The 26,956-nt window shown below is 37.8% G+C and overlaps 1 protein-coding gene across 5 annotated transcripts in view; it reads right to left on the minus strand.

Moving 5' to 3' along the window:
* CARMIL1 (capping protein regulator and myosin 1 linker 1) overlaps window positions 1–26,956 on the minus strand; it is a 189,726-nt gene that overhangs the window by 47,203 nt on the left and 115,567 nt on the right. For 4 of the 5 annotated variants that reach the window (XM_036398485.1, XM_036398468.1, XM_036398501.2 and 1 more), the window contains exons 17-26: window positions 25,763–25,832; window positions 21,433–21,514; window positions 20,025–20,124; window positions 19,883–19,937; window positions 14,561–14,733; window positions 12,201–12,269; window positions 7,800–7,893; window positions 5,615–5,713; window positions 3,782–3,910; window positions 3,388–3,519 (exon numbers count right to left, since the gene is read on the minus strand). In XM_036398485.1, coding sequence (XP_036254378.1) covers window positions 3,388–3,519; window positions 3,782–3,910; window positions 5,615–5,713; window positions 7,800–7,893; window positions 12,201–12,269; window positions 14,561–14,733; window positions 19,883–19,937; window positions 20,025–20,124; window positions 21,433–21,514; window positions 25,763–25,832 — 1,003 coding nt within the window. Of the gene's footprint in view, window positions 1–3,387; window positions 3,520–3,781; window positions 3,911–5,614; window positions 5,714–7,799; window positions 7,894–12,200; window positions 12,270–14,560; window positions 14,734–19,882; window positions 19,938–20,024; window positions 20,125–21,432; window positions 21,515–23,696; window positions 23,709–25,762; window positions 25,833–26,956 lie in introns of all 5 variants that reach the window. The other variant, XM_036398461.1, reaches the window with a different exon arrangement.

Below are 26,956 nucleotides of genomic sequence, written 5' to 3' on the forward strand. Positions count from 1 at the left end.
GTGCATGGCCACCCACACAGGAAAAATCCAAAGGAGGGTGGAAAAAAAAAAACAAGGAACAGGCCAGAGTCCAGTTTACTGAAATGGGCCAACTTGTCTCTGATAAGAGTGAGGGTTGAGAAGCAAAGAGAAAAAGGTATTTACAAATAATAAAATAAAGGAAACAACATTTCCATGGAATGGTAAGCCTAGGTAAGCATAGATCTTACCTAGGGCATTTGTAAATTGCACAAAAATAAGAGCTACACCCCTTGAAAATGCTACTGATTTCCTTTTTCTTCTCAATCCCATATCACAGGTGAGTGACTGCAAATTCAACTCCATTGTATCAGAGCTTTTTTCTCTGCATAGCCCTACCATAACTAGTAATTTCCTTATGCAGACAATGAGTAAGAAAGAAACACAATTGCTGCATTAAAAAAATCAGTAATTCAAAGCAGCATCTTTTAGTCTGTAGCTTTTACAGTCTGGAAAAAACAACAAAGCAACACAAAGTGGCCACAGTGTACAGGAAAATCCAATCTTTGCAACATTTGATTTAGAGTTATAAGGGACAACTGCCATTAGAGCTAATAATATATCTTGTTGCTGGGTTCCCAAGATGCCCTTTAAGAACTCTTCCCACACGCCCTCCTTCAGTCCTCAAGCAGATTCTGGGGCAGCTTGACTAATGAAGAGACTTTCAAGCCTCTGTGGCCATATCCCCATGGGGGATGAAGAACTTGAATGTTAGAGAGCACTGAGCCAAGTAAACTACTAATGAGAGCTCCTGACACATCCATTTTTTCCATAGCATCTATTCATTGGTGCAATTGTGTAGTTTATTGTGAAAAAATTCCCTGCCTCTCAAGAGTTACTGATGAATCACAATCATAAAAGTGATAGACTTGCTATGCTGAATTACAATTCCAGTCTAAGCAGGGTCTTTCAAAATGGATCATGTGAAAAAATGTTTTGAGAAGGCATAGCAGGAAAATCTAGATCTTTTCTGAAATTTCAAAAATCAATTTTTACTCAAAAAATTGAGAGAATTTGCAATTTAAGTCAGAGTTTGGATCTTATCTTCAATTGCGCAGCTCAACATAATTCCTTTACTGGTGGATTTTAGCTGTTGATTTCATATGACCATATCCACAGAAACCTTTCCTCACCTCCTAATTCCATACTCAAATCTTTCACTGATGGAAAGCCATAGTTACCAATATTGACTGTGAAAGTGCACACATTTCAGTCACAGGGCTGCAAGTACCAGTCACCAGGTGAAAGAAAAGAACAAATTACTACCCACAATTAAAGAATCTTAGCATTCAGGGGAAAGATACAGTGAGGAAAAGGACTGAAGAATGATGGTATCAAAATAAAAAAATGGAACAGGTGATGGAGCTAACAAACCCTTTGCTCCAGGACAGAATTTAGGAAGACTATTTTGAGCACTTCTGTCATTACAAAACCATCATGTTTGTATAGGTTCCACTTGTCTTGCTTATTTTCCCTTGGGCTTTTACTGACTGAATAATGCATCTCCAGGTACTGTGTGTCCACAGTGACACCAGCAGGAGAAGAAAAAGGCAAGGGTCTTGCTATAATTTCTCCTCTGGTCAACTCAACTCATTCCAATATATTGATTTTTCTTACTCTAACTCCTTTCTTCACCCCTCTTCCTTTCCTTTAGTTAAAAAAAAAGGAAAAAAAATCTTATTTACTTAAAATATGTTCATTGCCTATAACCAATTTCCAAACTTCTTTTTAGAATCACACTCCAGTTGCTATGGAAACAAAAAATCAAAACTCCTCTTACAGCACACAGGATTTTTTCCCCCCAACAACTACAAAAAGAATTGTCTTTATGTGAGCTTCCTTATCCATCTTTACAAATAATAAACTGCTTATGATGTTTTGAATTGACCTAAACAACTGGGGGGAAAAAATAATTCTAATCCATGTTCATCAGTTCTTCCTCCATGCATAGAACTTAAAATCCTTCCACCTTAATTGAAAATTAATAAAAATGAGTGTTGGAGTATACAAAGAGCATTATGACTTTATAGTTTTTTGTAAGCCACTTTTGCCACACAGATCAAAAGTAAATGTAAAAGTACGAATGGTTGAGCCAAAGTGCTTTTTGTTGTAAATGTGTAAAAGTGTAGATGGAAAACACACTAATTCAGGAACATTCCAAATGCTGAAGAGGCTTTTTTTCTCACCCTCTCTAAGACTCTCCAAGATGAACTTATTTAAGTGCATAAGCCCAGCATGAAGGGCTGACCTGACTACTCTTGTCCCAGTAATACCCCAGAGGTTCCACTGGGAAGAATCTTATGGATAAATCACGTCTGCAGAAATTCTCACTGTATTTCATATAATGGGGAAAGGGAGAAACATACTAAAAATAGAGCACCATTTTCCTCCTCATTAACTTTTTAATTTCAAAAAAGTAATTAGTAATATGGCATTATTATTGTTCTTCATTATATTCCCACTGACTTAAGCATTTTCATGTTTCAATTGAAAGATCAAAGAATCTGAAGATGAAGGTTGCAAAGTGTTTAAATACTGCAGAACACAGACAAAGCAGCTTAGTCACAAACAGAAGTTGATCTGAGCTGCCCCAAAACCATATTTTTAAATTCATCACCTTCCATACAGATCCCTACTGTTAAAATTTGTCCACCTTGTCTTCTTCCTGGACTGATACCTTTGCACATGCTGTATGGAAGGCTCTTTGCTTGTTACACAGGAAGAGCAAACATAATTGAAGGTGCAAGTTTCTGAGCAGGAGCTGGCTGAGCACACAGGTGAGAACATTGACAGATTAATGACATCTACTTCAAGAGTTCAGGTTTGGCAGGCAACTTGTGAAAAGATTTCCTGTCAAGCTGCCTGTACCAGTTTTTTGGGCACTCTCAATACCTACAAGTTAACAGTAGAAATCCTGCATCAGATTCGAAAGTGACCACTGAGAAAAAAAATCTGCCATGGAGCCTATAAAAAAGCAGCTTTCATTCTACTAGGACTCCTTAACTACTGAGCACTTTCCTCCAGTGCATGAGGCTTCTTAGGGTGCTTAAGAAATGTCTTTACAAAAGGCTGAAGGAGCAATTGATCAGTCTTCCCCTTTTAGCAGCTGAGAAAAGATGATAATAAACAGCGTATGCTCCTTCTGTCCACCGAAAACATACAGGCAACTTTTTATTTTATTCCAGCTGGGAAAAAATTCCAAATTACATGGCCCAAAGTTATAAGAAACTAAAAATGAAAAGATAGCTATCTTACATACAAATCTACTGAGAAGAAAAATGAAGTAAGGCACATTTGCATTTACTAACAGAAAACCTCAGATTTAGTTATTTCTGCATGTGAGAGATGGTAACACATCTATCCACAGACCTTAAGTTGCTCGTCCACTACCCTTGTGACTTCTCCAGCCATGGATTCAAGTGTCTCTTGGATTGGATTGGAGAGTGAACCATTTGCTCCTGCCCAAGAAGCTCCACCAAGATGATACAGATTTGGTAAGAGCTGTAAGACAGGAAGACTATCCTCAGAAAATAGGCTCATCACTGTCTTCAAACCAGGACAAACAGCAGGAAATTTCTTTGGCTGAAACAAAGTCTTCATAAATTAGAATTATCTTATCACTTTAAATACTAGCTATAGCTGGTTATCTGAAGAAAATACACTTTTGTGACACATATTATTATTTTCACTGCCTAAAACCAGAGAAGCTGCAAGCACACACAGAACTGCTCTCATCACTGCCAGCGTGCTGGGAAAGGCTTACTGTTTTGGAGTTCTTAGCGTCCCGCATCAGCCGTTCCGCACATTTGACATCCTCCTGTACAGCATCCACACTGCAGTTTCTTAAAGAGTTGAGATGATCTTGCACTTTTACACATATTCTGTCAATCATCTACTTGAACAAAAGGAATACAAAAGATAAAACATCAGGATGTTTGGTCAAACACAACCATAATCCAGTCCAGGTAGAAAATCAATAGTAGCATGATGAGATTTGCAGTGACAATATAACAACCTGGAAAGGCATGATAAGACCTTGGCAGCATGTCAATACTATTGAAGGAAAGAACTACATCTCATAAAGACACCCCTAAGCATTGCAAAATAAATAAAACTTTACCATCAGGAAAAATAAATGCTGTGGAATATTTCCCCCACAGAAAGCTCCAGGATAACTGCAAATAATAAACAAGTTACCCTATTTAAGTGTTAGTCTGGTTTTTGGATCAGATTTAATGCTGAAAATGTTTTTGATATACCTAAGACTATAGTCTAAAGGTCTCTGAATTGTTAAGAAGTTCAGACAGTAAAAGAAAGCTCTGTTCATTCAACAAATACTAACAGTGATTTCTCCAGTCTAAGCAAAACGCAACTGTGCAGGCTTCTGTGGTATTCTTTTAAAATGTAAATATTCCTAGTTGCAAGGGAATTAAAACTATCAAAGCAGAAGTTTCCATCAGACATTTCACAGTGGGATAAATTGAACTTAATCTGTACCCGCAAGACAGTTCATTCAACATGCTGCAAATGCAGGGCAGGTGGTATATCTGTATCTTACAGGACAAACCACTAAGAATGCCTGACACATAGTCAGCTTTGATTAAGATATATGAGGCAGGGAGATATAATAGTTAAAAGTCTTTATCAGCCCACTTAGCATACATCAGAACCGGCTATTTGACATTTTGAAGCAACATCTGAGTGCACGCACCATCATATAAAGCCCACGTTCCAGCATCTTATATCATTAGCAATGAGAACTGAAATAATTTCACAGCATGCTCCTTTTCAGATCCACATAAATCTTTCTCTTCAAAGGGTTTTGGGTGGGTATTTTTTTTTAAGTACAAAAAGCTAATTAATTATTAGACAGTAGAAAGTCCCACTGGGACATCTGGACAGAAAAAAAATACACTCTGGGAATAATAATGCAATTCTATCATACTAGAGAGTCTTTTTCAGCTCTCTTTTAAAACTGTTTTTAAAACCCATCCCCTACTGTACACAATTTAGTACAGAAATTAGTAACTTTATTTCAAAATAACAATAAATTACATTTCCTGAAACTTGATGTGTATGTGGTGTTGGAGAAAAGAACAACTAAAACCAACAAGCTATAAAAAAATCTAAACTTATTTCATATAGAGATTATTTATTTGGGAGGGAAAAGTGACATTGGAACAGAAAAATTACTAGAATAGAACAATCGGTCTTGCAGCTTCTAATTCCAGTATATCTCCATATACCATTTTCATTCTCAAGAGGTTAGAGTACAATTTCAGGTTCCAGTAACAAAACACTGTCCCATTAATTTTTAATAACACAGGTAGAGCACAAGCAAACCAAACTGTTCCTGGTTTCAACAGTAGTTTACTTGCTAATACCTTGAGCCTTTCTCTACATGGTACTGCTGTATAGAAGGCCTTCATCTCACACATGCTTTGCTTCCAAATACATTGTCATTGATAATTACTATTTCTTGGGAAACATTATAACCCATGAGGCACATCATCTTAAAAGTACTCAGAATGAGAGAGAACTTCCTCCCCAAGCAGATTTTAGGCATTGAGATGTCCATTAAGTAACAAATTCTCACCTGCTGAGTGGTGCTAGTGACAATGCCTTGCTGCAGCCGATATGCTTGCTCCTGTAGGTACTTCCTGGTCTCATGGTTACGAAGCAAGTAGTTTTCTATCTAAAAAAAGAAAAAAAAAAGGCAGAAAAAAAGTCAGATTAGGAAACTGATTTGAGTCTTCACATTGTAATTTGCTTTCAATTTTGTGTTTTCAATTTTTCAATTCTGCTGTGTCAGAACTGGGGACTGACAAGAAAAGCTACCTAATTATTTATCATCTGCAAACTTTTCTGAAAGAGTGTTCCATTTTGAACAATTTAGCAAGTTATGCTGACAAAGGATTAGATCCTGGTTGGAGAAATATTTGAAGGGACTCTTAACTGTTAGGTGTTGTAGAGATCATGATGACTCAAGATATTTGATTCGTTTCTTTTAGATGTCTTTGGCCTGCTGCAAAGACATAGATTTGAATAGCAGTATGTCTGAAGGGAAAATAAACTATCTAAAAGTGCCTAAGTGATAGTGCAGCCTCAGTTCACCTGTTGGTTAATTAAAGCTAAGCAGCACAGAAGAGCTCTGTAGAGACAAGTGATTCCTGCTGACGGCTACCACAAGTGTCACCAGCAGTACACACCCACCATCAGCCAGCTTCATGGCACACAGAATAGCCCCCTAACCCTGCTCCATCAAACTTGGTGAAGCCAAAAATACCTATTAACAAACTGTTCAAGGTTCATCAAAGGTGATGGACCTGGTCTGAAAGAGAGAGGGGAGGAAAGGATGAGTGGAGTAGCCAGCAGGTTGTGAGGCTGAGATCAGTGGGGACAGTCACCTCTAAGGTGGCAGCAGCAGCAAAAACTGCAACATCTGACCGTGCCCAGAGCAAATCCCTGGGTTTATTCACTTTGCCCACCCCAAGCCAAATGTGCTGCAGAGACACAGAGCTCAGGAGGGTGGCTGCTGTGTCCATCAGTCAGTCAGTGCAGTTGTCCTGGCACCAGGCTCAGTCCATGCAGGGAGGCTCACATCCCCACCTGGCAGGAATCACCTGTGTTGTGTCCACAGCACCACTCCTGCCACTGATACCTTTTCTAGGAGGTAACTTCCTCATGTTGTGTGAGGAAAGCCTGAACCACACATTAAAAAAAACTCAGGGTCTAACAGTTTTAGCAACCTTGATATGAATAAAAGGAAATGCTCTTTGTACATAGCGCCTAATTAACACACAGATCTAAATCCCCATGGCCAGAAGCTTCCAAGTATTTTTTTCAGAAATGCACCTACCAGTCTAGATGTGAACCACGCCAATTATATTAAATGAGATGTAAGAAATACATCCATCCCCCATGAATCAGATTTTTAAAAGCAAAATTGAGAGAATTTTCATGCATCAAAGAAAAAGATACTAACTACCAGCACTTCTCCCTGTGATACTCAAATTACAGAAAGCAAGGATCATAGACATTTGCTTTTTAATCACAGTTATCTGTAAGAACTATTTATAACATTTTTATGGCCTTACGCTGGCTAAAGGAAAACTGCTCATTAAAGAGATGTGAAATGTGTGCTTCCTGATTGAGCAGGAGGCTTGTTTGGAGCTTGCAAGATTTACCATATTAAAACTCAGCTGGGAGTTTTATAACTCAGGCAAGTGGAACACTACAGATACTGTCAACACCTTTTTTATCAAAAAGAACATGCTGGGGCAGTTGCTTACTTAGGGCAACACAGTGTGTGAATTTTATATGTACAATATAAAACACAGGCAGTAAATTTTTTCATCCTCCTTTAAATTGAAGGGCACCCTTTGTCTTATACAGAGCTGACTGCGCTTTTTATGCCAATATAAAAAGCGTGCACCAGTAATTCTAAACATTTGGTAATACCCACAGGCACATATGTAACAAACATGCAGTTTCTAACTCTCTTTCATAGTCAGGCACACAGTAATACCAGGTCTAGTTTGCATTTTTTTAGTTACGATATTCTGACACTACACCACTGCATTCCATCAGCCTTCACTTCCAGCATTCTGTGGAATAGAAAGCTCTTGCAGCACTTGATTACCATGTATATGTCTCTGCAAACCAAACAATCTTTGAATCCAGTATAGAATTCTTATTCAGCCAAGCATGAAGTCTCAGAAACTTAAAATGACTATATTTTTGCTGGTTTGATTTCTGTTCATTGGTGGCATATGCAATACCTTTTGCAGAGCCTCTTCTGTTTTCTCAGGGTTTGTTTTGAGTGCTTGGGAGGCATCATTCATCGGTATAGGCATGAATCTCAATGTATAATTCCTACAGAAAAAAAAAATTGATGGTGAAAGTTAATCTCATTACTGTTCTCTTTATAATCACTGTAATTTTTTATGAAGAATAACCTAGAAGGGAGAAATAAATGTATCCAGCTCATCCATGGAGGGTACTAAGAATGTATTTTTTCACATTTTTAAGTGAAATAGTTGGAAGCATATATGCTCTTTTTTGCTGCTAATTCTTTACTACTAGACAGAGAGGTAGATTTTGAAAAACAGTTACATGGTCGATGCCCAGTGGCTGCTGATTAAAAGCCTATCTGCCCTCTGTACCTCTGTGCACAAAGCTAGATTATTTTTGTGTATCTAAACAGAACAGGGAGAATCAGTGCCGGCTGGAAACTGTATCAGATCTAAGACTAAATGGAAATACTCAGTAACAGACAGATAGCAACTAAGAGACTGAGTTTTAGAAATTTACTATTTAATAACTTCTCATGTTTACAACAATTTGAAGACACTTGCTGCATTTTTAATAAAAAGCTGACAAAACAAGCATAGCATCTCCACATTGCTTTATGCAAACAATTGCTCCCTGCATTTTCCTTATTTGCTTGCAAAATATTTCTGCAGCTTTGTCCATCTGCTGCAATGAGAAATTAAATACAGGAGTTTGGTCCTGAGTCAAAATTACATTTAAACTCTGAGAATATAAACTGACTATCATAACACAGTTATACTTAAAATGCCACCTACAGTGGTATGTCCACACAACTTCAGACTTGAATAAGGGGGGGGGGGAGAAAAAAACCAGCAGGAAGTTTTTAAAACCTGGAAAGGAAATTATTCTTTCTATTTTCAATTAATCCTTTATTTCCTGCAAACATTTCTTTCTCCTCCTTCTGCAAACATCCCACTAACCGCCTGTTCCTATTCCATCCAGAGCTACACAAATATGTTTGGAACCTTCTATTCTTGAGTGCTTTGAAGTTGGCAATTTCAATTGAGTCACCACCATTGATGACAGCAGACCACGCTACTCCCAACAGCAGACACCTTAAATAGTGTGAAACTCCAAGCTTCTTTTGCTTCTTCTCCCACCAGGTGCTTGGACACATGTAACACCATTCTCTGAAGGGCAGTGTCCTCCTGAACTGCAAACACACCGATTCCCCATTGATACCACCCAACATTTTACTTTAAATGATAATGGAAGGCTTTTATGTTTCTTCCCCAATGCAAACACGGTGATGTATGCCTGTCAGTGCAGGCAAAGTCCCTGTCCTTCCACAGTGTGCAACTGTCTGGTGCATCAGATAGAAAATTAACTCTTCTTTTTAGCTGTCTGGTCCTTCTAAAGAACACTGCAAACTATACAGACCCTGATATGTGTCCTCATGTAATACTAACCAGTGTCCACGACCATGGGGAGAATTTTTAAATGTCAAAGATGCTGAGCTCAAGGACAGATAATTACAGAACTTGCTGATTCCCTGACAGGTGGGGTATTTATTTAGTAAAAAAAAAAAAAGAAGGTAGATTTCTAAGGATCTCTGCAGCTGTTTGACATTTAATACATCCTATTCATTGAAATCTGTAATTGCCAGCTCTCATGCTAGCAGTTATATGCTAAATTCAATTTAGTCAAAGACTTGGTGCACCCTCCCTCACACATATGGACACACAGAGCTGGAGGAGGGAAAATGAAAGGTAAGGAGATTTTCATGGACACACAATCACAGAGGCAAAACTTTCCTTCCTACCCTAAGGGAGGAAGGAAATCCTCTGTACTTGGGTTGCTTTCAGACACACAGTATTATTTTCATCTAAGAATTTACCAGCCCTTAGGGGAAAATATCAAGAATTTAAAGCTCACTTTTCAACTTTATCATTATGCTTTGTTTTTCTCTGTTTCCTTGAAGTCTAAAATATTCCCCCATTCTTCCTTTTATTAACACTCCACTTGCCTCTTGTAAAGGAGCACATTTTGCTACAAACTCAATAATCCAGTAATTTCCTAAGACATCGATATACTCAGCAAAATACCTATATTTAAAGGATGTTAAATTTCAGAGAGGTGCTCAAAGACTGTAGAGGATGTCCCAAAAGAGATACCAAAAACCTCTTCTTCTAGATACAATATATGTGACAACAGTCTTACATTTCATCACATTATTTCCCCTGTAGTAACTTCTGATCCACACACTACATATGCTCTGTGCTGCAGTGGAGATTTTACTTACAGGAATAAGATTATCTGTTTTTCATGTCAGGGTGTGTGAATTTCACATCACTGCTAAGGGAAGAATTCATAGCCCTCTGACAGACTCCAGCATTTCTCCTTAGATATTAGAACTTCAGCTATTTCTTCAGTCAGTCCATATAGAAAAAAAGTATTTCAGAAATGAACATGAGACAATGCTGCATAGTCCTGTGACAGAGGGGGCTCTAGGCTGCAAACTACATGTTTATCTTCATATTACAATCACAGAAGTACAAGACTCTGCTTAATGGCCAAGCTGAATAGGATGCCCATTGTTCTCAAATGCCCTCCTGAACTGACACCTGTAAGGGACTCTGCAGAAAATCTTCTGAGGACTTCATACCACCTGTCTGGGACACCCCTGGGGCAAAATCTGCCAACAGCCATGCTCCTGGAATTCCCTTGCAAAAATAACATTTTCAAAGAGCAACAAGCAGACAAAGAAAAGTTGGAGATTAGGAAAGAAAAAACCTTCCAATTACTTCAGCCTGTTTTAAAGTGTGCTACAAATCACCTCAGCCTCCTGCCCATGCAACTAAAGTCTACCTTTCTTCTTGTTTTGTGGTTTGGTAGATGAATATTTTTCATAAAATCAAAATAACACGTAGAACACATTTCCTCAAACATCTTCAGTATATTTCATTCCATTTTGAGCAATGGTTCTTTTCTACAGAATATTGATGGCTTCAGGTATTTTTAGGAAACATATGGTGAAGAATGTTCTCAAAATGTCTTCAAGATGGATTGTTTACAGCCTAATTGTTTTCAGCCAGTACTGACAGTCTCTCTCTTCATGTTTAAACCTTTGTTGCTTGTGGCTTAGTGTGTGATGTTATCAAGGTTTTTGACAATGTAAAAATCTTTAAGGCAACATAAAATGACCTCAGCTTCCAAGTTAAATAAACGAGATGTCACCCGGAAAAAGTACAGTGCCACATAATTAACTGTGGCATTCCGGGGGTGTTTTTGTTTAGATTACTTGCTTTTGCCTCAGGATTTCCACCCCTTCTCTATTTACTCATCCAAACACTTTGGAACAGAGAAATAAAGCTGATGCTAACCAGAAAACAAGTGCATTTCTTTTTCTACCAGACTTCCCCATGCTATTGCCCTTTAACAGAGAAATGTCTGCAAGTTGACAAATAACCTTTGCAAATTATTATTCACTACTATCAATGGAATCACTGCAAGATGATTTGCTTAATTATACATAATTTATCTAATTTCCCACATCAGTGCAACTGAATTCATTTCAAAACCGAGTATATAGACTACAACAGTTTCACAAACCAAGTAACTTTTTAAGCTCTAGCCTCATGACCCCTGCAAGGGTTAAGATGCTCCCTTAAGTAGTTATACAGTTTTACAAGATACCTTGTCTAGGACCTAGCAATAGTAGGTTACATTCACTTTCTAAAGAGAGCCTTTGCTCCTGCCTGAGGGATTTCATGATGCGAAAAACTTCAACTGCTGCTTAATTTAAATCTGGAATTCTTCTCTCTTAAGAAAAGTAAGAATAACATATAAAGAAATGTGATGGATGTGGAGGGAGATGAAAGCAATTTAACATCTATCACTGGTAATAGCTGCATCTGTGAGTAAACTCATGGAAGCAAAATGACCTAAAGCACAGCAATTACAAAGAAAAACTGCAGTTCCTGAGATCATCACTATTAGTTTCAACTTACTAGGGGAAAGAAAAAAAGTTAGACCACAAAGGCCCACTTCAGTAATTTTCTGTTATTATGTACAGCTTCATTCATTAGAATAGAATTTGTGCACACTATCAACACAAGAGAATGAAGCAAAGGGAAAATATTACCAAATTCAGAATTTTAACACTGAGAGCAGAACTCAAGGACCTTAATGCTGATAGCAGAGTATGGATGAAAGAGCCACAGAGCCTCTTCTCATCCTTTTAAAGGATGTGAAGTCATGAATTTTCCTTTAGATTAAACATCCTGACACTTAAATTTGAGAGCACTCAGCATCTTCAAGATCATATTGACTGCGGTGAGAACTGCAGCTGCTCAGATCATTCAGGATCTTTGGCCTCTTCATCAGACATTCAATTACTTGAGACTTACTTTTCCAGTGCCACAGCTATGTCCTGGAAGCCCTGTGCAGTGATGTTATTCTTGTCCCATATTACAGTTCTGAGAGGTGGTGGGAAGAGCAAAGAAAACTGTAAGTTAAACAAGAGCGACCAAACAAATCCATAATGAAGCTTTGCATATTGAAATAACACACTGCTGAATATTCAAAATTGCAGAAGGCAGCACTTTAAAAACTTGTCTTTACTTAGATGGTAAATCCTTGAAATGACAGAAACTATGGATAAATACCCAAAATCCAGTTTCCTGTACTTTAAAGGGGACTCTACTGCATTTTTTATCACTAACATAAGTACCTTACTTTTCTAAAGCACAATTAATACAAAGATTTGGACATAAATTCCTGCTTTTTTTGAGGAATAGCATCAAAACCAAAGTTCAAATGTCTCCTTTGCAAGGCCATACTGAAAAACCAGAAAACTGCAGTAACTGGTCAATCTCTGTTCCACATAGGCTATGTGTATTTTAAAAATTCATGCTGATCAGAGGTTAAAATTTGCAGACTATTACACATTCAGCCCTGCACTAAGCTCATCACACTGTTCACATGATTCCCCATGCAACACAAGTAGCTGCCAAAATAAACCATTAGGTTAGGTGCATAAATGGTAGCTCTTTTGAATACACAGTAATGATGAGAGTGATCAAGCCTTCCCCTCCTCCCCCAATTCAGACCACTCAAGCAGACTGCTTGGCAATTTGCAAACACATGTTCAAAGATCTCATTAGTAGGCAGAAGAGACAGACAAGCAGATAAATCTTACTTCTGCTAGAGCACCAGTTGTAGCTGTTCTTAAAAAAAAAAAGGCACAAAACCAAACAAAGATTTCTGGTGTTTAAAAGAGAGGAGAAAGAGATAAATGGCATGCTTTCACAAGTATTGACATCCTTCTGTTGTTGCACAATTATCCCTCTCTTTTTTAGATGAAAGGTAAGAAAGAGACGAAGAGAGATTCTACACTCACTCAGCAAACATCAGATATGCTAAGGGTCAAATCTTGAATATTTCTGCCACTGGAAAGTCTGTTTATACTTCTACCTGGGTGTCATTTTATAACATTTTGGCAGAATCAGTTAGCATTGCATTATTCAGTCTGTAATCACACCACAGACTGTGGTGACATTATGTCAACTGTGACACTCAGCATACTGTGAAATGTTTCAGTCTGACACCCTGAAATGTATCAAGACTTTATTTCCTCAAATATTGTGGTCATTTCAGGTTAATGCATTCAATAAACCTAAGCCATCCCTCCAGTGCTTTTCTAACATTTTTAATATTCAGTTTGGGCACAGCAACACAAAGGCCAGAGGATGCCTTCCTCTGAACAAAATAGCCAAGACTGTTTGGGGGAATTTCTTATCCTCCAGGGAACAAATACTTGGAGACCAAGTAAAAAGTGGGCTTTTTACACTGACAATACACTGAGGAAGGTTCATCTGCACAGTCTGAAGAGGAGGAGGGAGGATTATCTTTCCTGATGAGGGTGACATATTTAGAGGTCCCCATCCAGATTTACGCTGATTGAAAGTTTTACTGTTTGTGAAACACATGCTGGATAGAAAAAGAGTGATACTCTCAAGCCATCAGTGCCAGACATGCTAAAAAGCAGTGAAGTTGCTGGGCAGATGAAGTTGCAAAGAAGATATGCCAAGGTCCATCAACACAGTAGGAAGGGGAGAAAGGAAGGAGGGATGGTCCATGCTGCTCCCCATTCTGAATTCCACATGCTCTTAGTTCTACAAACTGACACTTCAGAAGACAAAGAATAATTCACTTCAGTTTCCTACCCAAGTATCAGAATTTTCTCTGCTGGGAAAGCCTCCAGTAAGAAAGAGAAAGCAGAACACAAGAGAGTAGCTAAGCACTAGAATTGAGTTCCCAGGGACACTGTGGAATCTTGGTACTTAGAGATCTTCAAAACCTGCATAGGCAAGTCCCTGAGCAACCTCACATAGCTTTAAATTGGCCCAGCTTGGAGAAGAACATTGGATTTAATTAACAGAGAGCTCTGTAACAATGTAATTTTTTCTGTCATTCTAGAAATTTGAAAAGTCTTTTGATTCCAGCAAGAGGCCTTTCTGTTCAAATGTAGAAAATTTTCCCAGTTTCAGTTAAGGAAATGTTTTTGAAGGGACAACTTGCTTTTCTTGTTTTTCTGTTGTTATTTTCCGTTCTCTTAAGAAAAAGAAGGATGAGAATCCTTCCAAATAAAGACACTCTTAAGTGGCTGTACATAGAAAGGTTCTGAAGAGAAACAGATTAAGAATAAGCCAACAACTTCAGTATTATTAAGCCATTCTACTGCTTACTGCAAATACATTTCACTTACCTGAGTTTGGTGTTTATCTGTAGGGCTTTTGCCAGCATCTTTGCTCCCATATCTCCCATGGCATTTCCACTAATATCCACTTTTGTGAGAGAAGTATTGCTGCCCAAGGCATTAATTATGATGGTGACCTCCGTCTTCAGCTTGGAATCTGCGAGGGACAGTGACTGTAGAGGCTGTGGATTATAGAAAATGCACTGATAACAGAAGCTGATAACACACTCATTCCTCAAACACCAACTAAAAGAAGTTAGAAGTTTCCCAAACTCTTGGGGACAGCAGTAAACATCATAGAGTTATTTCTGTGTTTGCTGCAGATCCTAACAACACATGATAAATTGGGAGTCAATAACTTACAGCACAGGTGTCAAACACATGCACACAAGCAGATTAAGTTGTAACACTGTGAAAAAATTATTTTCAAGTGGCAGTGCCTCCAACTTCCTGAGTTCTACTAAATACAAAACACAGTGTAAACCTCAAAAAAGGCAAGATAACAACCACCAGCTTCACAAGACAACTTCCAGTGTCCAGTGGATTTTGCTTAACCAGTATTAGCATCTTCAGTGAGAAATAGAAGTATCTACCATTCCCCTTCTCTCCCTCAGGCTGAGACGTTTGCCCAAGGGCAAAGTACAGTCAAAGGCACTGTTAAAACATAAACAGTTTCCTTAAAGTGTTAAAGATAAAACTGTACCAGGTCTGAAATTCAAAGCAATATCGAGTATTTACTAAAATGAGTAAGTCTACTCATTGTAATAGATACTACAACATTTTTCAGTAACTTTATTTTTTCATGAAGCATATTAAGCTGAAACTATCTTATTTGGCTCCAGCAAGTCACACTCCAAGCCTCAAAACAACCTTTTCTAAAAACGCCCATATTTCCTCCACTCTCAATGCCCCCAACACTCAACATCAGGAGCTCAAGAACCACAGTTAATTGATCCCCATGCCTTGCATAGATATTACAGCTCCTAAAAGTGTAATTTGTCTTTGGTGATGAATGAGGACTCCACAAAACATTTCCCTTGCTCAAGTGTGAGTCCATACAGAGAAGTGTATCGTCATTATACACCCACTTAGGCACGTGCTGAAGGATGAATTATTGGAGCCTAAAATCCTCAAATAGGCAGCATAGGAAAAGCAAAATCTCCTAACAATGAGCCACAGCATTTACCTTAGATCCTGAAGTTTAGATTAATGAAAATAAGCCAACCAAACTGTGCACACCTTCCAGGGTCCAAGGTCCTTGCATCATACCTGCTATACAATGGGATCTGACTCTCCAGACACCACTGGATTACAGTGATAACCAAAAAACTTGCAACAATGCAAGAAATGCACTTACTAATGAGGAAAAGCACAATAATTTGGAGGCACAGCAGGTTGATAATTATAAAGTCTAATAATAACACAAGCCACATGCTGGTTTTATTTTAAATGGAAGTTATTAAATTACTATGCTAATACCCTTAATCTGTCTGTTTTTGAATTTTATTGCACAACATGAAGAGAAATATAAAGAATTATTAAGAATTTAAAAGCAATATTAACAAAAATGTTAACACCACATTTAGAATGGCACTCAGGAGCTCTTGACAGAAGTCTGAGAAGCCCTTTTGCTGACAGATTCACAGTAAAGCAGCACCATGCAACACTAGGAGAAATCAGCAATAAACTTGTGAATGTGAGATTGTTTCTGTTTCTCATGTGTCACTTTAGAAATGGGCATCGGAGTAACTGAGTTGCACATGATCCCTCCCACATAATTTTTCTAAATCTCAAATATCCTCCAGGAAGCTTCTTGCATTCCAACACTCTGACAAAACAGTATATGACTGAAAACACTTCTGTACTGTGTTCTGTAAGGATTGACAGCTATGCACCATCTAAATATTCATTAAATTATCTGATCATTACATTAAAAATCCCAAATGAAACAACAACAAACAAAAAAACCGAATCAAAACCAAATCCCCCACAAATATGGGCAATACTCTACAAACACCTCTTTTAACAACTTAATAGTTTTAGCTAGATATTGAGAAAACCAAAGTCTAAGGAGCACTTTCAATGTCCCTGCTACAGAAAACAGGTACTTTGCCAATATACAGAAAATGCTTTAACACAAACTTTTTAAGGAAGAGGAATTCTCAAAGTACAAATTTACAATTAGAAATTGTATGATTTTATTCATTGATTCAGTCATACTTCTGGAAAAAACCCTAGGAATTAAATCAAGCTAAATTTGTTTTTCCTAGGAACAAAATGCTGCAAAAAGCCTCCAAAAGCCAATTTGCACCAAGCACTGAACTAACAACTAAAGATAACCATCACTAGAAATTCACTGCACCTATGCAGGAGTGATTACCACTCTGAGCAACAACACTGCATACCTGCAGTGTAACATCCATTTTTGCAACAAGCAAAGGAATGACACATTAAGAATACATTATAATATTCTGCACAGTATAGCACCTATTTATATAAAAAAGATATGAAAATAACCCAAAAAAATGAAACTAAATGTTACATTCTTGTTTATATAAAACACCTGTGAAGCTCTGCTATGTAGGTTACTACTACTGCTTTTAAAGGGTGCAGAATTACATTTGGGTCTCACTCTATTTTAACAGTCATAGAAGCAAGCCACTGATTGTTCAAATCATTTTACTCATGACTCACATTAACACAGCAACAGAGCTATTTAAAGTGTGCATAAACACATGAAGAAGCATTTAGAGATCATTATTTTAGGTTAAAGCCACTTGCTTCAGCTTTCCATGCAGACAGTGTGCAGTTCCTAAACTGTGCAGTGTGCTCTGGGCAACATCACACCCTGGTCTCTACAACTGCATCTTAAATTTTTCATGCCCTGTGGCAGTAAATGCATACTATTGTTAGAATAAGGACCACCCCATTTATGATTCAAATTGAAATAGCTAGAGACTTAAAATAATTTCCTAGCATTGAGATACAGTGAGGACACTCCTAGGCAGCTTTCTGCAACATATTTTTCCCACAGTGCTACAGTACCTGTCCTCAACTCTTTTGCTGCTAGGAGATAGTTCATGCTGGTTTTAGTGCTTGATGAGACATAAAAAAGCAAGATTCCCTCACTGAAGAGGATTAACAACAGAGAAGAACATGGGGAAAGAAGAGGCAGGGTAACCCCAAAAGGATGATATGCTATATCCCAAATGTTAATGAAGTGACATGAAGGAGAGACAGTTATTCTTAGTAACTAAATAAAACAACTTTTTGGTGCATTATTTCATTATAACACTGTTTGAAAACAGGATGACAATACATTGTGTAGGTTAGGTTAGGAAAATGTAGTAGGTAAGAATTACAGGCCCACATCTGACCTGTGTATAGTGTAAAAGGAAGAAAGTGGAACAACAAATGAGGTTGAGAAAAGAAAAGGAACGCAAGAAGTGGAAGCTAATGATGCAAAGGAGAGAGAACTGCAAGAATGATGCACACAAAATTTAGCAGCTACCTTTTCCTATAACCTGGAAGTTTCAAAAACAGAAGCCAGGAGAGATAAACAGAAGATTGTAACACTTTAAGTAGAAATAATACAGTGAAAGTAGAAATTTTTGTTCTTAAGGAAAGATAATAAAGAAAGGAGTCATAAAATAGGGGAAAAAATTCAACAGCATGTTTCGTAAGATGATTTGGGCACTGAAAGGACACAGAGTGCGTGGATGAAGTGTTTTAAGGTATGGTCTGAGTGGGAAGAAATGTTCACCTGAAACAGAACAAAGGAATAATGGAAATAGAAAACATACTAAATTACATTTGTTTGTGATTTAGTTCTTCAGGACAGCTGTGAAAGGATAAGCATGAGAAACAGGGCAGGACAGAGACAAATGCCCACACAGAAGCAGCAGGTGGTATCTGATGAAATGAAACTGCTCAGTACAGGATCAAAAGGAAAGGAGGGGAAAGCAGTCCTGCAGCATTCCTTTTATAGGCAGAGTAGAAGGAGGTGGTCACACAGCACAAAACAACAAGGCCAGCTTGGTACAAGAAGCAACGCAGAGTTCCACCCAGACTTTACTTAGCACAACCCTACATTTAACTTGTGCAAACATGGATTTTCATTAAGGTGCTTTCATTCCAGGTGTTACTTCAATTAGAATTAGTTTTGGTATCTGTATGAAGAACTTTACCACATCACACTGATATCCCATGTTTTAAAGAATAAAATGTGGAGGAAGGCACAGAATCAAGAAACACCAGTACCACTAATCCCATTTAAGAGGACAGAAAGAGCATAGAGGACTAGTTTAATAAATCACTTCAAATAAAATTGAGAACTAAGAAAAAGGGAACACGGAATATGAGTCTAATGACCTTGCAAGGCAAGAGACATTGGGAATCCTGGTTAAAACTGCCAGATACAGACATAGATGGGAGGAGAAGACAGCCAAGCAGTTAATATGAAGAGCATGAACTTGGAGGTGAGACAATAAAGACAACAGGAAGTAGCAGGTGTTCAGACAACCTGAGTCTACAGTTGGCTGTCTCTGGAGAATGAGGAAAGCCTGCTTGGTACTTGCAGAGGAAATTAAGGAGAAAGAAAGGACTAAAAGTAGATAAATGAAGATTGACAAGCATGAGAGTAACAGAGCATCTTAAGATCCCCTTCTAACCAAAACTAGGATGCCAAGAATGGGCAAGAACACAAATCCAACCACAGAAGTATTTCAGAAAACAAAGTAGAGAAATTAAGGAAGTGAGCAAGCATCCCAGTAAGGTACCCTGAAAAGGTTTTATGAAATTGCTCCCATGACTAAGAAAGGTAAAAAACAGCACAGTGAATGGTTTATTTGCATCTTTGGAAGAAGGAAGGAATTCTGAGAGATCACTGCAGTGACCTTGCATTTTGCCAAGGAAAAAAAAAGTTAATACACAAGAACAGCTATCAGGAAATAATGCATTCTATAAATTAAAAACAAAGCATTGCTATTGAGAACACTACGATTGTAATCTCTTATCAGGACACAAAAGTTCTGAAAATTTGTGCCTAAAGGGCTGTATAATTTAGACATAAATAACTAGGTTACACACATCCAACTATTTAAAATGAATATTTTTCAACAACCACAGATCCTAAGACTATCCTCAGAAAATGTTCACCTACATGGCACAAGTTAATCCAAATTACAATCTGAAAAAAAAACCAAATCCCAAATGCTGGATGTATCTGTGCAGAGTTGTGATCAAATCTTATGCAGCAAATTAAGAAAATTATTAGAAATAGACTGTGAGGGTACAAATACACATGATGATAGTAGGCAGAAAGATACTCACTGAATCCTCGTCTTGAATCATCTGAACTAAATTATCAAGTACTGGAGTGAGATTTCTGAGGGAAGAAAAGTTAGGAAGATGATGAAATCAGCAGTTTCTCCTCATCCATTCTCTTGTTATTTAGAAGAAAGAAAATCCTTACTTGGATTTCATGTTGTTAAAGTTTTTGCCTAATGCCAAGTGTCTTATCGATCGGTTTTTACTAAGCCAGACTACAAGGGTTGAGAGATCAGATTCTAGGCCTGTAAAGAATCAGATTAGATTAGGAATTAAAACACATTTTCACAAAAGACCCAGACCAGGGCCAATTATTGATGCTATACTCAAGTAATTATAGAAGCACACTAATTTCCAAAATGTGTAGGAAAATTTCCATTCTTCTATCTTTAAATCTTTTTCTCATTAGTGCCTCTGCTTTTCTATGAGAATAAATGCTTTCTCTTAAATAAACCCTTTAAATCTCCATGCTAATCAGCTATTAAAGGCACCTCTCACAAACACAGAAGAGAATTCAGTCCCTAATCCACAGTCTAGCCACCCAAGGGTAGTTCCTCACACGGTCAGGCAGAGTTTCAAGTTCCTTGGAGAACTCTAAAATACTGCTAATCACGATCTAGTCTTAGTAGAGCTGTGTACCAACAATATTTCAAAGCCTTCAAAAGCCTGCAAAAAAGGCTAACATAATACACTACAAATAAAATTACCTGAAAAACAAGGCAAATTTCTTCTACTCCTGAGTAAAAGAAAATTAACTTTAGTATTCCCAAGCTAGTTGTGTATTTGAGGAATCCACTAGCTAGATTACAATGATTTAGAATTCAGATTCACAGCATAATTTAGATTTCAAATATCTATCTTTATTTATAAAAATAAATCTTTTTGCCTAACTGGGCTGAATCAGTAGCTCTCACAGCTTTCCACTTGTCCATCTCATCCTTCTTGGGCATTCCACTGTACTGGGAATCTGTTTCTGAAATACTTCTGCACTTGGCTGATACAGGGGCAAACACAGCAGGCGAATTCTTCCAGTTCATACATTTACACCTTGAATCTGCAAGATGAGAAGCCAGCTCATATTTCCAGGAATACCTGTGCTAGGAAGCACAGAGACTCCAAAGCAGAAATATTCAAAGACTTTTCCAAAGACTCAAGCAGGCCTTTTCTCACCTGAAGCGCTTGGCTCTTTGCTCCAAATTTTCCCCCTCAGCTTCATTCTGTACCAGACCTTTCCCTTTGTTCTTTCACTACACTTCCAATTCTCATTCAGCTTCTTATCCTCTTGTACTTAACCCAAATTTACTCTGGATCTAATATGAGCTTGGTGCCATTATTTTATTCTGCCATGTTACACTGATCTCAAACAACAAACTTTTGAGGGTACAGTTAGTCTTCCAACATTTCTTATTAAGAGGTCTTGATCTGAGACATTTCCATAACCAACATGGCCAGTAATCACAAAGCAAGAGCAACCACCCTTGGTTACACTGAGAGCAGAAACAAAAAGCATTTCTTGACTTGCACAACCCTCCGTTCCTGTTCTGTGTACTTACCATTGTCTGAAATATCTAGGCTGGTGATATTGTGTATTTCTGCTATGCATCCTTCCAAGACTTGTGCACCTCCAGATCTTAACTAGAGACAAAACATCATCCATTTTTGCAAACTAGTTATGGTTTCAAGATCACACAGAAGACAGTGGTAGGAGCTTTGTGAATACAGAAGGCACTAGCAGCGGCAAAAACAACAGCAACAGAAGAAGTTATAGACATCAAAACGACAGCCTATGCACACATTCCTACTGTCCTCATCCTTACTCTCAGTATTCGCATACAAATGAGAAAAGGGACTCTCTTTCCTTTCTCTTGAAACTACCTCTCAGCCTCTAAATCAGGAAAATACTTAAATGGTTAAACACAGCAAATCCTTTAGCACTTGTGCTGGGCAGTGCCTGAAGGATTGGGGTGAGCATTCTCTACATGAACATTTCCAGTGTCTGGTGATAAAAAAATAAACTTAGACCAGCCTATCAGCTTGCAACCCTGGCACCCTTGAACTCCACTACAGTCAGGCCTTACAGGGAGCATCTTCTTCCAGCTCTTAGCACAATGCTAAGGTGCCCAAAAGATAAGTGGAGGGCATACAAAAAAAACCAAAACCTCAATTAAATTATGCCTCCCTGTTGCTGAAAAGAAAATTCAAATAATCCAATTGTAAAACAGCCATAAAAGACAATAAACAAGAGAAAAAAGCAATATAGTCATTCTTAAGAAACAGCAATAAAAGAAAAAAATTGCAACAATAACAAAAATGCCTGGCTGCAAAGTATCAATGATGATATTTTAAATCTGAAATATCACATGACTATAAAAGAAATGTCAGAATTTAATGAAAAAACAATGAAATGTTCTAGGAGAAAACATCAACATTAAGAAGTAATGAAATCTTACACACTTATTTACTAATGCTACTGAATTAACACCTTTTTTTTCCAAAGGAGTAAAAGCATTTTCTTTTTTTTTTTTTTTTCAGCTTTGAACTTCTATATAAGGTGCATTTAACTTTATAAACATCTCCCCGTAAAAGATTTTAGCTGAAGTAGGAAAAAATTCTATGGAAATTTTATTTTTATATTTTCTATCTTCACGTTATTTGCTTCAAAAAGAATGGAAAGCTTTTTCAAACCTCTTCAAAGCTTTTTCACCTCCTGTGCATAAAAACTGTGAAATTTTTTACTTAGTTCACTTACTTGGGTAAATATCCTGAATCTACCTGCTGATATTTCTGTGGACCATCAGCTTTTATCCATGCTATAATTGAAGAGCCACAAATGCATTCTAGAAGCAATTTTCAATAAAAACTTGATTTGGCATTTTTTTCAACATTTGAGGTATGTGATGGATTAACAAGCAGCTGGTAACTTGACCTGAGAATTTGGAGAATGGTGGCCAAAGATAACACCTAAATCATAAATCAGATCTGGAGTGTGAGAAGTACAGAACATAAGGCGCCTTTTCCCCTCTCCATAAATCAAAGCCTGCCTATCCTTCACCTCATCCTCTCAATAAGTAGTCATATTACAGGCTGTATTCGGGCCAGAAGTGCTGCAAATTTAACTCAACTTTATTTTAGTAAGAGCATTTATAGCATTTGCTGTATGAAAGCCAAAATCATTGTTTGCTTTGTGCTGCTCCCTCAGTGTGGCCCACTACAAGATAAACATTTTATACAGTGTCACATCTACTACTGCAGAATCTATGGCAGATCATACATGGAACTGGATTGGTTGTTGGTAGGGTAAAGTTCTATACACTAAAATTGTACTCACTATAGAATCCAAATGCTTTTGGCTATATATACTTTGAGGGCTGAAGTGGACAGTTTTTCAGGAGTAGCTTTCAATCTTGTACCAGATAACTCTACATTCAAAATTTTAAATATATAAACATTTCATGAGCACAAATGGTGATATCTATTTGATCTGAAAGTGATGACAAAAACTCCACTTTTAGGATCACAATTTGCTGCAACTGTGTTAAAATATTATGCACATAAATAGATATATATAAAAGCAGAGATAAATTGAAGTGCTGCTCGTCAATGTGGACTGTGATACTGACAAAAAGACTCTCTGCAACACCTTCTATATGACATATTTCTGAGACTACAAAGAAAAGCTCTTATCAGAAAATGAAGAACAACCCTTCTACAATTAAAAATGCCAAGTGTGTTCCAAGCTATGAGGTACTAATATGGGAAGGGCAAACAAAGCTGCTTACTGATTTAACAATTAAGGTAAAGCATGGAGGGTACTTACACAGTGACCAAGCTAAGGGAAGCAGAAGGGAAAAGAGTGAAATACATCAGTGCTGAGCAGGTAGAAATAAAAATGTAATTTTCATAGTAAAAAATAATTTAAAAAAACAACCAAACAAGCAATAGAAAATGATTAAGCTTGGAGATAATATACCAGAAAATTATGGGAGCAAATGAAAAATGGTGGAAGAGGGAAGGAACACAGATTTATCCTTCCATACTTGAGTACAGCTTGTCTGATGCAGGAAAGAATAGGGCAAAGCTGAAGCATCAGCTTTATAGCCCCCTAGGAGTGTGTGCTTGCAGGAACTGGGAGTAATGGTGACTGGCTCCAAGCTTCCCACCACTCTCTTTCCAGGTGTAGATTACCCTGCCCAGATCCCAGAGGGTCAGGGAGAGGTGGAATAGGATCCTGAGGTGCTGGGCCCATTCAGAGCACTCCCACCTGCTGGCACATCAACTTCCTGCTGGTGGAAGCATCACTTCTTTCCAAAGCACATGAGAATGAATAAAGCTCAGTGATGGGAAAAAAAAAATGTTAAGGGAAGGATCTAAGGAAGTGCTGTCAGTTTGGAGGGACCAGCTACAGGAAAGCAACACTGAGTTGGGCTGGATTCCTTCCTTTCTGTCACAAGAGTCAGCCATGACCACAAGTGCTTTGGTGTCCAATAAATCTCATTGCTCCTTGAAGGACTCTTCCACATCGCATCCTGGGTGTTATTTCATGAAAGGGTAATATTTTCTCTCCTGTCAGCCCTTGTTGATTTACATGCTAATTTATACTTTCATTACTTATATTTGTGTTGTATTGATTTATTTATTTAAGGCTAAATCATCATTGTAGGACTTAATTTTTATTACGTTAATTACTCCTCCCTTTTCCTTCCTTCCTCTGAAAGATAAATTATCATCCATCTGATCCCTCTACTCAGAAGTCAGAAGCATATGTACTGGACTTGAAAGCTTTTCTATTTGGAATTTACATGCAGTGCTCTTCAAGGTAACAACATTTTCCAAAAAGTCTAAAATATCAGAAACTATGATATACATTCACAATTATTTAGTTTTTTCTTTATAAGGAAATCTGTGCACATTTCAAAAGCAATTAACCACAAACCTAAAGGCAAGGATTACTGCACTTCAACATGGTTATCAATATTGCATATTTTCTACTTAAAGGGAAATCACTGTATTTGCAGGCACTTCTAGAACAGTTAATACTCAGATGGCCTTGGAAATATCTAACAAACGGGAGGCTTTATTTGCAGCTTAAAAAACTGGGAAGTCAGAGAAGGCCTAAACTGGTTCATGTTGGTTTTGGCAAGAGTCCACCACACAGTTCTCAACAAAATAACTTTGCCTCAAGTGGCTTCCCAGGGTTGTGTCTGATCTTTTCAAATTCTACTTTAACCATGCAGGAATCACCCTGCAAGAATATGGGCAGTCCTGGGAAACAGAGGGCCCAGCAAAGCACAGGGAAGCAAGACAAAACAAGATAAGGCAAACCAGTTGCCACAATAGTTCTTACTTATTCTTGAGGCCACTTTGACAGTGCTTCTTATGTTAATAACTTTTACCAAAGTTCCTTACTGGCTTGAATTGATTAACTGATTAGGAAAATGGAATTTCTCCCAAGGTTAAAAAGCAAACCTGCAGAAGAGGGAGCATGCCTTCGGTTCTGAAGGAAGACAATTGAACCACAGACACGCCTTCAGGGCATGCAGCTTCCTTAGAGCCATTCAAATTGCCCTTGGAAAACCCTGCTGCTAATCACACCACCAGAGAGCAGAAGCTGCCAAGCATCCAACAGGCTGTCTCAGTGTGTAGTACAGCTGCACTGCAAGGAGGCTTTTGCTTATCAGGTGCTTTGAACCTCTGTGCTCATTATTTAGGATGCCGTAACACATATCCTAACTTTTATCATAACTGCTTCTCTGGGTTCTCTGCTTCTCATCTTTCCCACAACTTTTGACTACAGAGGAAGAATATCTTGCCCAGTGGATTTCACAGGAACTCTAAAACCTCATCATTGCACATTTTGAACACATCCTGATAAATATTCCTTACCTCACAGCTACTGAGGTCTAAAGACACCTCCTTCAGATTGTGATTGCAAGCCAGGCCTAATAAAAGCGCTCTGAAAAAGATCAATTTTAGAAGTGTTTTAAAAAGATAAAGGGCAGCTTTACATCATCATCTAAGTGATCACAGGTTAATACATCTATAATGCAAAGATTCATTTCAAAACAACGCAAGCTGAGCAGTTATTTCTTAAATGACAATGGCAGCACAAGCCTGCCAAACTCAGAACACTCCAGGAGCTTCAAAAACTGCAGGGATGCAAGGCTAATGAAGAAACTCTAAAGCTAATGCACCATCAACATTTAATAACATTCATCAGAGATGAATTTTCTTCAACATTTGCTTTCAAAGAGCACCAAATGATTATAACTGGAGTGTTCTGTCATACAACCATACAAACTCTCAGATTTTCCAAAAAACCTAGGAAAGAATAAAGTTTTTAAAATACACAAGATGCCATGCAGCCATCCATTTCAGTCAGGCACAATGCCTGTAACAATCAAAGGCTGGAGCATGTTCCAGTATCACAAAATTATCCATGTCCACAACCCAACAAGGATTTACAGATTTCAAAATTATATTCCTATGCAATGGCATCCTTTGCCTTTAGGCACATTGGCAGACGCATAAAGTTACAACTAATTATGGTTCTCATAAATCCACTTTTAAAGTCTCACAGAAGTTTGTTTCCACATCTAAAAGTTAGTGTTAATATCACACTTATACTAATACTGTCACATCAGAAAGCACAATAGTATGTGCAATAGAGAAGAAACAAACAAAATCTGTGTATACCTTCTAATATCTTCAGAATAGATGCAGCTTCAAATTAATAATTCAACAGAGAAACAGAAGGACTTCCTTCTCCAACTTCATTTCAGCCAAAAGCAGCTAACTAAGTGATTGATGCATGGAGATAAAAACCAACCCTTCTGATGAGCCATTTGTCTACACACTTGCTATGCAAGTAGTGTGTCAAAGCTACATTTGAAATGTGTGTGCCTTGGGCAGGTTTTCATTTAAACCTATTTATGTCTTCTGTCCTGCAGGTATAATCAGACCTTCCCTATTAACAAAGGCAGATGTCTTCTGCTTATTTACTTAAGCTATTAATATATGGAGGGGGGCAAGGGGGTGGGGAGAGAAGTGGAAGTTCTGCAACAGTTCTCACAAATTTTT

Source organism: Molothrus ater, chromosome 1, assembly GCF_012460135.2.
Source record: "Molothrus ater isolate BHLD 08-10-18 breed brown headed cowbird chromosome 1, BPBGC_Mater_1.1, whole genome shotgun sequence".
Taxonomy (NCBI): Eukaryota; Metazoa; Chordata; class Aves; order Passeriformes; family Icteridae; genus Molothrus; species Molothrus ater.